Source organism: Ailuropoda melanoleuca, chromosome 14 (assembly GCF_002007445.2).
Source record: "Ailuropoda melanoleuca isolate Jingjing chromosome 14, ASM200744v2, whole genome shotgun sequence".
Taxonomy (NCBI): Eukaryota; Metazoa; Chordata; class Mammalia; order Carnivora; family Ursidae; genus Ailuropoda; species Ailuropoda melanoleuca.
The window spans coordinates 44,521,972-44,534,909 of NC_048231.1; the positions used below are offsets into that span (position 1 = coordinate 44,521,972).

At 56.9% G+C, this 12,938-nt stretch overlaps 1 protein-coding gene across 1 annotated transcript; it reads right to left on the reverse strand.

Moving 5' to 3' along the window:
- Positions 1-3,193: 3,193 nt before the first annotated feature.
- On the reverse strand, positions 3,194-12,197 carry HIC2 (HIC ZBTB transcriptional repressor 2). The gene is made up of 2 exons (XM_019807055.2): positions 11,641-12,197; positions 3,194-9,855 (listed from the first exon to the last, which is right to left on the reverse strand). Exons 1-2 carry the CDS (start codon positions 11,664-11,666, stop codon positions 8,031-8,033), a joined length of 1,851 nt encoding a protein of 616 aa, XP_019662614.2. The 5' UTR covers positions 11,667-12,197; the 3' UTR covers positions 3,194-8,030.
- Between the last annotated feature and the right edge of the window lie 741 nt (positions 12,198-12,938).

The window sequence follows — 12,938 nt, forward strand, 5'->3', positions numbered from 1 at the left end:
CTAATACAACAAAGGAGTTTTTTCCTACTCTTCCCTGTTCGTTTTTTTTGGCTCATTCTTGACTACATAGAATTCCTTTACTGCTGTCTACCTCAAATGGCTTTTGGAAAGAGGCATGTTTTAAACCAAATACCTTATGGAAGGAAACAGCAGTGCCCAAAATCTGTCTTTGATTTCTAACCATGGAACTACTCCCTAGCCCTGACTTACAGTCAGCCTGCAACAGAGTATTTCATCTCACCTTGCACCCTTCTCTAGAATGCTCTCTAAACCCCTGGTGCTAAGAAGCTTCACTTTTGCATAAGGCCCTCTTGGTCAGAAGCGCCACGGCCAGCTCAGCACAGGCAAAAGCAGTGTCTCATCTCCCTCATATCCCACACATCTTAGGTGAGCACTGGACTGATTCCAAGAAACTTTTTAGGGTCTCATTCTTGAATATCAGAGCCTGACCAGGTCACTCAACATTTGAGGAAAGGCTTTAAAGTTATTTTTTAAAAGGATAAGAACTAACCTAAAGTGGGTATCTAAAAGGAAACTGATACAAGGAACGGAAGAAAAGTGTCAAAAAATTAAATTTTCCTTAGAGATTAAATCTATGAAAAAGGAACAAAATGCAATAATCAAAGAAGGAAAATAAAAAATAACTGCTGACACGTTTTAAAAATCAGTAAATTTACGGAAGGCAACAGGTCTCCAGAATGAAACCAATCCATCAAGAGTCCCGTCCCATGAATGGACAAACCATCTGAAATAGAAACAAAACTAAAAGCTTCCAGAGAAGGTTACATACAAAGGGAACTGGACTTCTCATCACATTGGAAGGTAGAAGCCAATAAAGCAACATTTTCCAAATTCAGCAGGAAAATGATATCCAGTCTACAATTCTATATCCAGCCAAACTATCAATTCTGTGTAGTTTAAAAGCATCTTCAACATTCAGAGTTTCAAAACACCTACTTCCTGTACGTTCTCAGGATGGTACCAGAGAAAACATACGAACCCAAACAAGCATGTAAACTACGAAAAGACCACACGGGATCCAGACAGCTGGGCTTCCAAAGCAGGACAGAAAGGCAAGAAAACTTTCCTCACCCAATCTGTGCAGGAAAGCAGCTGGTTCCAGATAGATGTCCTTTGGGGGCTAAAAATAAGAGAACAGATAGCATCTGATTCTGTGGAAAACTATACAGGGAAGGATTTCACAGACTTGAAGTGCGGAGGAAGACAGAGACACAAATCAATCTGAGTAGCTGAAAACATCATCCACCTCCCCAAGAGCAAGAGATGGTACAGAAAGATGTGGGGCACCACTTGGCTCAGCGGTGAATGAAGGCACATGGTGATCACGGCAAGTACGGATCAGGAAACTGCACACTTCACCAGTTCTGATAAATGCAGTTCAACGGGACAGAGATAGCAGTGCCCACCTGCTTACCTTGTTAGTGGGCACTTTCGCACCGTGACAGCGGGGTTGAGAAGTCACTGCAGAGACTCTACGGCCCACAAAGCCTAGAACAGTTACTACCTGGATACTTTACAGAAGTTTCCCAACCCCTAGATTAAATTAAACTACCTGGGGAATTTATGGGAAAGGGAAGAGAGTGAAATGCACTAAAATGAACTAAAATCCTCATCTATAGGTCCAGATTCTTAAAAGGATGAATTAAGGCAGCAGGATACTACTACTATTTAGAAACGCGGAGATTAATACGTAAGAAATGCTACAAATTAAAAGTGGGTGTCTACATACATTGTGATGGGGTTAAGGGAACAAAAAAACTATTTTCTTTTAAGCCTTTTTTTTTCAGTATAATCTCTACACCCAACGTGAGGCTCAAACTCATGACACTGAGATCACTCATCCCATGGTCTTCTGAACGAGCCAGTCCAGGTGTCCAATTTAAGCCTTTAAAACTTATTATTTAAACTATGGTCAGTTATTGCTTTGGTAAAACCAAACAGTTGTTTTAAACGAGTTGAACAGGGCACCTGGGTGGCTCAGCTGGCTAAGCATCTGCCTTTGGCTCACGTCATGATCCTGGAGTCCCAGGATCGAGTCCCCGGGCTCCCTGCTCAGCAGGGAGTCTGCTTCTCCCTCCAACCCTCCCCCCTCTCATGCTCTCTAAAATAAAATCTGTAAAAATAAAACAAGAGTAGGACAGGTGGTACCTGGCTGGCTCAGTCGGTAGAGCACATGACTCTTGATCTCAGGGTTGTTAAGTTTGAGGTACCCATTGGGTATAGAGATTACTTAAAAACACACGCATTTAAAAAACAAAAATAATTGGGGCGCCTGGGTGGCTCAGCCGTTAAGCGTCTGTCTTCAGCTGAGGTCATGATCCCAGGGTCCTTGGATCGAGCCCCGCATCGGCCTCCCTGCTTGGTGGGAAACCTGCTTCTCCCTCTCCCCCTCCCCTGCTTGTGTTCCCTCTCTCGCAATCTCTGCCAAATAAATAAAATCTTTAAAGACAAAACCAAAAAACAAAAATAATTGAACGAAACTTACCATGGATTAGAGCAGCAATACCCATATTCTTCTGGGGTTCTGGGGTCTCAGGCTCATCTGCTGCTGCCCTTGAACCACTTGGAATTCTGAAGCCCAGTCAGGGGTCTAAGCTGGCTGACCACCCTTCTGGCCCCATCCTTGCTCCTCCCCCCAATCTTCACTCATCCTGGGATTCCCACTCTGGTAGATAGGAGGGACAGTCCCAAAGAAAATTGGAATTATTGTCCCTGCCCTTGGAGACTAAGATTATCCTTTCCTTCCTCCCCCAAGCAGGAAGCAGGAGCAGTGGGCAGGAGAGCCCTTGCCCTGCTCCAGCCTGACTCTGTGGCTCCAACAGGCGGTCGTGGGCACAGGTCAGACCTCCCCTCATTCAGTCCACCAGATCCCTGTCCCCACCGACATATCCACTGCTCCCCAAACTGTCTTAGCTAACCCAGGCCAACACCGCCCAAGTGGATGCTGACTCTAGGGTCCTGTGTCCCTGGACCAGTGCCCAAGCCTGGGATGCACACATGTGGCCAAGTGAGGTCCCAGCCCCATCTGAAACCCACCCCTAGAACAGCAGTGGGTAAATGCCCATCCCAGCTCCCACCCTCCTAGGTCTTGGAAGTGCTGGACACAGAAAGGAAAACAGTGGGTCATTTAGCAAGCAAGAACCACCACAGAACATAAAAGCCCCACATAAGACAGTTTTCAATCAAGCTTTTAATGAAAAGATCATAAAATAACAGTTTCTCATCACTGTACATTAAGACTGCACGCTTCTGAATGGAGAGATCAGTCGTCGGTGAATTGCTTTTCTATGACACTTGAGGGCTGCGTACCTGCAGCTCTGACCTGAATTTATCCAAACTCTCAAAGGAAGTGAGCTCAATGTGATGACTGACAGCGGCGGTGGCCAGTACAGGAGTGCGATCACGGTGTCCCTCCCTCTTCTGGGAAGGGAATAGAGTAGGACGTGATCCCTCTTCCAGTTCTGATCAAACAGCTATAACCCCATCCCTCCCCCTCCCCCTCGAGGTATTTGCGAATGGGCAGGTGCCCAACCTAGGGTCCCCCAAGGGGGGGAGGGGGAAAACAAGTGATGGGTGGGATACAGAGAGGCTCCCCTCAGCACCTGGCCCCACGGGGCCCCGCCAAGTGGAGGGGGGGAGCCCTGGGGATCCTCCCTGCCCCAAGTGAGGTCTGTTATGCAGCATTTTTGAGGTCAATAAATTACAGCAATAAATAGCAAGGTGAGGTAGGGGGAGGGGTTCCCAGTAGAAAAATTAAAGTGGTGACTGAAGCTTGGGGGGGGGGTCCTAGGAAGGGGGTCCTGGGCAGCCTAAATTCCCACAGCGCACTCCAACCCCTGATCTGGAATGTCACATCGAGGCTCTGGTTAGGTCCCTCTCCATCCCGTTACTCCAGACATGGGGTTCACAGGTTCAGCACCATCTGCCCCAATGTGACTCTGGGGAGAGCAAGGGCCCTGGTCCCTCTGAGGGGCACGGCAGGGCTGAGATCCCTTGTCTGTGCTTCGGAGGCCTGGTGCCTCTGCTTTCGTCCCCCAAGCCTAGAGAGCGGACGGATGCAGCCACCTCTTCCCTGAACCCTGCTCTCCTGGCTGCCCAGGCCTCCCCCACCCGGGACGGCTGTGGGGAGGGCGGTAGGGTCGGCCTGCCCAGCCAGCCCAGCCCAGATCGCACTCCTGCACGCGGCCCAGTCCAGTGAATACTGACGGGATTGGGGTGGGGGCACAGCGGGACAGCCCAGCGCCCCCGAGTGGTGACGAACGGGAAATACACACACACGGCTGCGTGAGGTTCCAAAAGTCCGCCCGGGTCCAGATTGTTCATTTCACAGGCTGAGGTGTATGGCTATGCTGCGAGTCTCTGAGATTATTTGCTTAAAGGTTCGTCTTTTCTTTTTTACCTTTTTTGCAATCCTGGAGGAGCCCTTGCGGTGGCTCGGTCTGGCGGGAGCGAGCGGTGGCAGAGCTGGCCGCTCACTCGCCCCAAGTCTGAGAAATAAATACATTCATCACTGCACAAACATATTGATACAAAAACAACACTGTTCAGAGTGTTTGCACCGTCTGTGTTAGTAAGGACCAGCCCAGTAAGCCCCCCCCCACTGCCAGGGTTGGGGGTGTCCCCTGGGGGTGGGGACCCACTGGAGTCAACGGAGCTGTGCAAAGGTCCCGGGGCTTTTTGGCTTGAGAGGGACCCTCACATCAACCCACCCTGAGGGTCACGGGCAGAGTGGGGGAGTTGGGGGCCCTCCATCCCAGGGCTCTAGCCCAGACTTGGGTCCTGCGGCCAGAGCTGACGGCCATCCCCTGCTGTGCCAGCTGGCCAGGACCTCCACAGTCCTGCCAGGAGGCCTGGGGGCCGGTCAGCACAGGCCCAAGCTCTTTGGTGCCAGCTGGGCTTTGAGAGGCCCGGGGCTGGGGAGGAGGGCTCAGGTGAATCCGGGGGAACTCCATGCCTGCCCCGGCCCCACAGCTGCCCCTCTGTTTGTGAGCCGACTCAGAAGGGCCTCCAGCGGAAGGCGGGGGATTCACTGGGACTGGCCTTACAGCTGCTGAGGTCTGAAACTGTAAAAGTTTATGTAAACAATGAGATAAATATATTAGTATCTTTTTTTCTGAGCCCATTGAGGTTCCATACTCATTCAAAATGTGCTTTGGTTTAAAAAATAGGTTTTGTGAATTTGGGTATGAGCTTTTTTTTTCCCTTTTTTTGTTTTTGTTTTTTTTGTTTGCTTGTTTGTTTATCCTCTCTTTCCTACATGACATCTGCTATTTTCTGTTTCCTGTTTCTCCGAAACATTCAGGAATTAAGTGACTAAAGCAGAGAACTGTAAGCCGCCCTTGGCCTCCAACGGCCCAATTTCCTTGTGAGGCTCTTAACACGCTCCCAAGCACTCGCTCCCAAGCACACACTCCACATGAAATCAAAAGAAAAGAAAACAAAACCAACTGTTGTGTTAATTAGTCCCACCCCTCCCCACAAACCCTTAAAATCTTAAATAGGAAACTAGTGTTTTGCTTTCTTGTTAAAATACAGAAAAGGCTCGATACAATACTCAGGTGGGTACAATACTATGTCGCACGAACGTCGTTGAGTGAGGGGCCTTTGAGCCCAGTCCCTGAAACTCTGCAAATGAATCATCTACTCTCACGGGTCACCTCATAAATGCAGCCGCCCACGGCCGAGAGGCCACACACGGGCTGGGCCTGCGTACAAATCCCGTGAGGTACAGACTTTGTGTCACGTGGCTTAAGTGCTGACGGAGTGGGGTGGGGTCGGGAGGGCAGAGAGGCCTGGAGAAGATGCTTCCCCCTCACCTGACATGTGGGCACACCAGACCCTGGGTCCAGTGTTCCTTTCCCACCCAGAGGGAATAAGACCCAACCTGAGGCTCAGGGCGCCTGGAGATGGGCTCAGCCAAGAGCCCTCATTTGCAAAACACGCCCTTCACCATTCGGGTCCCTGAACTCAGGCTGTTTTCAGCTGGAGGGTCTCTGGAGGGGTGAGGGTAGAGGATGACTCTGGAATTTTTTGGTCTGAACTTAAAGTAGAAAGAAAGAAAGAGAAAAAAAAAAAGCAAAGCATGGGGCAAAATGAAGATAAAGCCGCTGGCCCAGCCCTGTGGCTCCAGCCAGCCAAGGACAGCGGGGCCAACCACGGCGACCTTGGTCTGGCCTTGTAAGCCTGACCCCTGGCCCATGGAAGGGTCCCTAAGGCTGGTAGAGAAACCCCGAGGTGAGGGGCGAGGGGCAGGACTCCAGACTGGGCCGAGCCGACCAGTACCAGCCAGCCTCTTGCCAGAGCGGCCAGGACCGCCCCGAGAAGGTGCCAGAGCAGGGCAGGCCCCCTCCCTGCCCCCCCGGGGGGGGGTATACATCACTTTGGTCAGTGCCTCCCCACGCCTCTGCACTGGCCTGGCAGGGGCTGCTGTTCTCCCAAGCTCCAGCTCTTGCAGGCCCAAGGAACAGGATTGGGGGGGGGCTCACTTCCACCTCATCCTGGCCCTGGCCGGGAGCTGCGGGAGCCGGCACTGAGGCTCCACGCCCCGCTCTCCCATGGGGCTGGAGCACTCACCACCCCCCACAGCCAGGCCCAGATCAGAGGCGCACACCCGCAGGGCGGCCACATCCAGCGGAGCGGCACACTCCCTGCCGCAGAGCCTCTCCCTGAGAGCACTGGGCGGGGGGGGGGGGGGGGGCAGGGGGGGGGCGGCAGGAGGGTCCCCTGGGCTGGGCAGAGCCCAGCTCACTCAAACGCACGTCTTCCTGTGCACGCTAACAGGAGGAAAACAAGTGTCGCGGCGTCAGCTGCCAGCCACCAACATACTGTTCTTGTGGATTAAAGAGGTAGCAAAAGGTCAGAAGTCTCTCCACCTTGATCAGTAAGGAAGGAAGGAAAGCTCGATATCTGTCCACACGCGCCACGCACACCGCATACATACATACACACACACACAGAAATGAAAAAGAAGAGTACCGACGGCTCTGGCATCGAGTCCAGCCTCCCCCCTCCCCCCACAAATCCCAGACCTTCCAGTTCAAACATTCACATAAACGTTACACTGGTTTCTCTCTTAATAAAAAAGAAGTACCTCTAAACAAAGAATATTCCTCAGAAACTATAAGAAAATCACTCTCCTGAGGCAGCCGAGGCGGGGCTCGGGGCCCAGGGAAGCCTTTGGCCAAGAAGGGCTTCTGGGGCCTGGAGGGGTGGGTGCCCCTCAGCCCGCAGCTGGGGCGGGGGCGGGAGGGGCAGCTGCCCCTGTACATTCAGTCTGTAGACCCAGGTTCAGCCCCGAGGGGCCGGGAGGAAAATAAACTTTTGTTGGTTTTGGTTTAAAAAACAAAATTCAAAAAGAAAAAAGGAACAGATCAGTAGGAATAACAGCAACACAGGCCCAGAGGGCTCTTTAGCTGTGGAGAGGTAGGCGGTGGGGGCCCCCTGACTGTCCCAGCGCCAGTGAGCAGTGACCCCGGGCTTGAGGAAGGAGGGCTCTGTCCCCTCCCCACCAGCACCGCTCCCCAGAGAGCCGGGGTGGCCCGCACACAGACAAGCACTCATGCACGCACACAGCACCCCTGGCCACGGGGAGCCTTGCTCCTCCCCAGCGGGGGAGGCCCCCACTGCCCCCTGCTCCGACCCGGCCTGCGGGAAAGGGGCCAGGTCCCACCGAGACCCCCGTAACCCACTCCCACAGGCCCTGCAGTGACCCTCTCAGGGAGCCGGGTGCCGGGGCGGAATCGGGAGGTAGACTGCACACCAGCAACGCGCACTCGGAGCTCAGGCCCATCGGCTTCCCTCCTCTCGCTTCCCTTGGTACAGACTGTCCATTAAAGCTCTGGGTGTGGGGGGACTGGCTGCAGGTGCCACCAGGAGCCACCCCCACGGGGACCTCGGGGTCCCGGCCCCTCCCGCCCGGCCCCCGTGCTTCTTCCTTCCTTCCTTCCGTTGGCCCCCGAGGGCGAGTCTGCAGAGGGCGCCGTCAGGCCGGGGAGAAGGGTCTTTGGCTTCTAGGAGGGGGAGGTGTGCATGCGCAGGTGGCTGATGAGGTTGCGCTGCTGGGTGAACTTGCCCCCACACAGCTGGCACTCGTAAGGCTTCTCGCCCGAGTGCACACGCATGTGCTCGGTGAGGCGGTACTGGCGGGTGAAACGCATGCCGCACTCGTCGCAGGCGAAGGGCTTGAGGCCCAGGTGGCTCCGCATGTGGCGCGTCATGGTGCCGCGCTGCGTGAACATTTTGCCACAGATGTTGCAGGGGAAGGGCCGGGTCAGCCAGTGCGTCTTCTCGTGCTGCCGCAGCGTGGCCGGGTCCTTGTAGGTCTTCTCGCAGACCGAGCACTTGAAGGGCCGGGGCTCGGCTGCGTAGGCCGCGCTAGGAGCCGACAGGTCCTCGGCCTCCTCCTCGGCACCCCCGCTGCCCGTCTCATAGGCACCCTCCTCCTTGATGAACAGCTCCTCCTCCGTGTGCGTCTCCACGTGGGCGTTGAGCTGCTCCGAGCTGGGGAAGCCTTTGGCGCAGGGGATGCACACGTACAGGTTGTCCCCGTAGGACACGGTCTCGTAGCCCTCCTGCCGGTACATGTAGTGCGTGCCAGCAGGGCCGCTGCCCCCCTCGCTCCCACTCTGCCCGCTGTCCTCACTCCCGTCCTTGCCATTCTCCTCCTCCTCCTTGCAGGGGTATGGGGGCTCCACGTAGGGCCCACTGGGGCCACCCCCCCCAATGCTGCTGGCTAGGATGCCATTGGGAACCCTGTCCCCTAGCCCCTCGCCCTCTTCCCCTGGGCAGGGGCCCTTGGGCCCTGCTTCCCTCCGCTCAAAGGGGGACCCCACCCTGGGCTCCTTCTTGCTCCACTCCTTCTTGCGGGCCGAGTGCCGCAGGCTCTTCCGGGGCTGCCCCCCGGGCCCCTCCAGCAGGCTCAGGTGGTTGTCCTCGGCCCCCTCCAGATCCATGGGCTCATTGGGGGTGCCCCCCAGCTCAGCATAAGAGGCACTATTGGCAACAGGAGGGGCGGAGGCTGAGAGGGGCGAGCCGTGCTGACTGTCACTCAGCTGGGCCGGGTCGTCAGGGGTCAGGGGGGGCCCAGGGGTGGCAGGGGGCAGGGGAGGGCTCTTCTTGGACAGGTCCAGGCCCAGCTCCTGCTCACAGCCCCCACTGCTCCCATTGGTGCTGCAGCTTCCCAGGCCGGCCTCCCCGCTGGCTGGACAGACGGCCCGGCCCAGGCCATGCACACCCTCCTGGCTGGAGCCTCCGAGGAAGAGCTCATCATCCGAGCCTTTGGCCTGGGGGAGCTCCTGGGGGGTGTGGGCCCCCTTGCGTCCGTCCACGAGCCCGGGATACCGCGCCTGGATGACGGAGGCCGTGGACAGCCGCTGGCTGCGGGGCGGCCTCCCCATGCCGGTGGCGCCCACCCGACCGGAGCCGAAGGGCTTGCCGGCTCGCTTGAGCTTACGGCGGCAGAGCGCTGCCAACTCGGGCAGCTGGAGGTAGCTGGCGGCAGTGAGGAGAGTGCTGAAGTTGGGCTCAGCCGGCTGGTCGCTGGGCAGCAGCTTGCCCGTATAGATGAAGTCCAGGATCTGCTGGAACACCGTGGAGCTGACCATGTCCGTGTCCAGGTTGATGAGGTTGTCGTGCAGGACCAGGGACTTGAAGTAGATGCTGCTGGCAGCCAGGACGTTCTTGTGGGCGCGGAAGATGGAGTTCTCCACCATGATGATGACGTCACACAGGAAGCCCTTCGTCCTCTGCTGGTTCAGCTGCAGCAGGAGCTGCTTGGAGTGGCTGGGCAGCTCCATGTCGGGCCCCATGTCCCCACGCCCCGCCCACGCGTACCACCTGCGGGCAAGAACAGGCACACGGCATTAGCCACCTGGGAGCTTCAGGAAAGGGCTCCGGGACAGCATGGGACTGTGGTGGTACTCAGGGGGCCTCATCGGGCATGGTACCCCGGGAGGAACTCACACTACCCATGGGGGCTCATGCTGCCCGAACAGGGACAGTGGCACCGGTCCCATCTGCACCGAAGCAGAGGACAATCGTCACGCAGAGAAAATGGGATGTGACTTGGCTCCACAGCCCAGGCACGTCTCCACACTAAGTCGGCCACAAGCCCACAGGGGACTCAAAAACGACTAGCAGGGGAACGTGAGGTGCTGGGAAGCAGCAGGGACTGAGGTGAGCAGAAGCTCCCAAGTGGGCTCACTTCCCCCATGGGCACGCAACTTTCCAGCTTTTAGGACAAGCTACAAATTGAGATTTTCAGGTTAAATCTCCCAATGCCAAATATAGGTTCTTTTTCTTTAAATACTACGTGGGCTAAATCAAATATGCAGCCTCCACCTGTGACCTCTGCTCTGCCCAGGGTGCCTCTCAAACCCCAGTGGCTTCCCAAGCTTTCGAATTTGCCGTCACAGTCCTGCCTGAAGACACTGCAGTCCAGCCACAGTCCCTTACCAGTGCCTGCTCCCATCCCATAAGGGCCTTGCCCCCCGAGAGGGCCCTGCGCACCCCAGCCTGCGTCTCTAGGTGCTGAGCAGAAAAGCGGGACTGGCCAAGCCCCTGGCACCACTGGGGCCCCGGGAAAGGCAGCCAGCTGGCCTTGCCAGACCGGCACAGACATGAAGTGATGTCATTAATAAACAGAGGCCTCTGACCTCCATGGAACTGTGCGCAGGTGGGCTTTGTAACAGCACACACATGGGTCTCTGAGAGCGGGGTGCTCTCACCAGGCACCCCCCCCAAATGAGCAGCAGGACCTGAGGCACAAGGTGTGGCTGGCTCCCTGCTCCCTCTGGCCCCTCAGGGAACACACGCCCTCCCACAGGCAACTCTGTGTCATGCAGCTGATGTGGGTGCTTTCACATCCTTCAGCTCAGGGCTCAATCTCTGAAAGTGACTGCTCTGAGCCTTGCCCCACCTGCAACCCCTCTGCCTCTATCAGGGTACCCAGCCTAGTCCTGCCTCCCTCGGGACAGAGTCTGGAGGCATCACGCTCATGCTGCCTTCCTGTAACACAAACACTTCCCGCACCCCACTGCCCCACACCTGCCCTCACTTGCAAAGACACAGGAAAACCCTAATAACCACACATACCCTAGAGGCAGCCCGGAAGTCACTGTGAACACACATGGGTAGACATAGCCACAAGCTAGCACTCACGGCCTGATAGGAGGCAGCAAGCACCCATTCAGCCAGCAACAGCCTTACAAGACTGCTCAGCTGGGGCTCCGAGGTGACAGCCTGGATCCTGAGGGAACCTACCCTCTACCATCCCTGCCCCTCACCCAGCCAGGCAGGGACAAAGAGCCCAAGGCACGGTTTCCACACTGCCTGGGACACCCAGCCCCAGGGAAATGCAGCAACCGGGATACCTGGTGCTCCCAGGCTGGCAAGAGTACAGGCCAAGGACAGGAGATCCCGTTCTCCAAGAGCCTGTGAGCCACAGCAGCCCCTCCTCTGCAGGCTGAGGGCAGTGGGCCCCAGCCTCCCCTCCATGCTACCCAACACTGTGCGCACACAAAGGACCAGGCTGAGAACTGCAGGGCTGTGTGGGCGGCCCAGATAGCCCTCCCCCATGCTTCCCCCTCGCTCCATCCTGCTAGTTCCCCATCCCCAGCCTACCGGAGTGCCAGGGGCCCAGAAACCATGTGAGCAGCAGCCAGCGGGGGTGGCCTCCTTGAGCGCGTGGCCTCCCTGGGGGTGCATCAATGCCTGGTCACCTGGGGAGGAGAAGATGGACAGGGTCACCCAGATAGAAATCAGCAAGGGAGGGAAGGAGGGACAGTGAAGGGGAAGGCACCTGGTGGTCCTGGAGCCCTCACTCCCAGGAAGGTCTGGGGTCTCTCTGGCTGGGACGCCAGGGGCAGCCAGGCAGGGGACAGCAGCCACAGTGCCCAGCAGCAGTCAGGCCCAGTTGCAGGGAAGGTCACAGGTCTGTGGGTCCTCCCACCCAGAAGATTTAGGGTACTCTAAGGGCCACCTAGGCCTGTGGGGGGGGCTGGTGGCAGGCACATAATTCCTGGCAGGCAGGCACGCACGGTGGCAGGAGGCCTGGGCAAGGCCCTTCTCAGGCTGGCCACATTTACATAACAAAAGGTCAAAATTGGAGGCACTAGTGCAATGGGCTATTTATAAGAACCAGTCTCAACCGCTTCTGGCTCTCCTGCCTCCTTCCCTTCCTGATCTGCTCCCGCCACCCCCTCCCTGCCCAGAGGGCCCAGCCCCCTCCTGCCCAGCCCAGTCTGACCACATGGCCTCCCCTTGCAGGAGTTTCTGGAGGCCTGGCCTTTCAATACCAGCCTGCAAAAGAGGCTGGCAGCTGCTGCCAGATGCGAAGGGTCTCCTCTTGCCCCCCACCCCGCACAGAGATGCAGGTCCCCAAGGAGGGGGATCCTGAGGGTCTGGTTTTTTGCACCCCCTTGGCAAGCCTGGACTCCCTTGGAATGGAGCCAAGGGTGGGAGCGGAGGCCTGCAGCAGCCTGGAGCCCATCCCTGCCTGCCCTTCCCCCACCCCCAGGGCCAGGGAGGCTCAGCAGGTCCCTCAGGAATGTGACCAGACCCGGGGTGCGGGGTGGCTGGGAGGCCTCAGCTCCAGCCTGCCAGCTGTCTCTCTGGCCCCTAGCACAGTTCTCCTCTCATGGGGTGGCCCGGGGGGGTGTGGGGAAGTGGGGAGGGGGGAACTGTTGGTCCAGGATCCCACCCATGGCCCAGATGGCAGCAGAACCAGCTTTGTTGGTCCAGAGGCCTGAGAGCATCTACGTCTGCACTTAAGGAAGGCCTGGACCCCTTGCCTGTGGAGAGAGTTCAGGCTCTCCTGCCAGGCCACACCAGAGGTGGCCAGCAGGACAGAGTGGCGCTCAGGAAGGGGGGCAGAGACCACCTCAGCACTTGCAAGAGCAGCCCTGAAAAATGCACAGGGA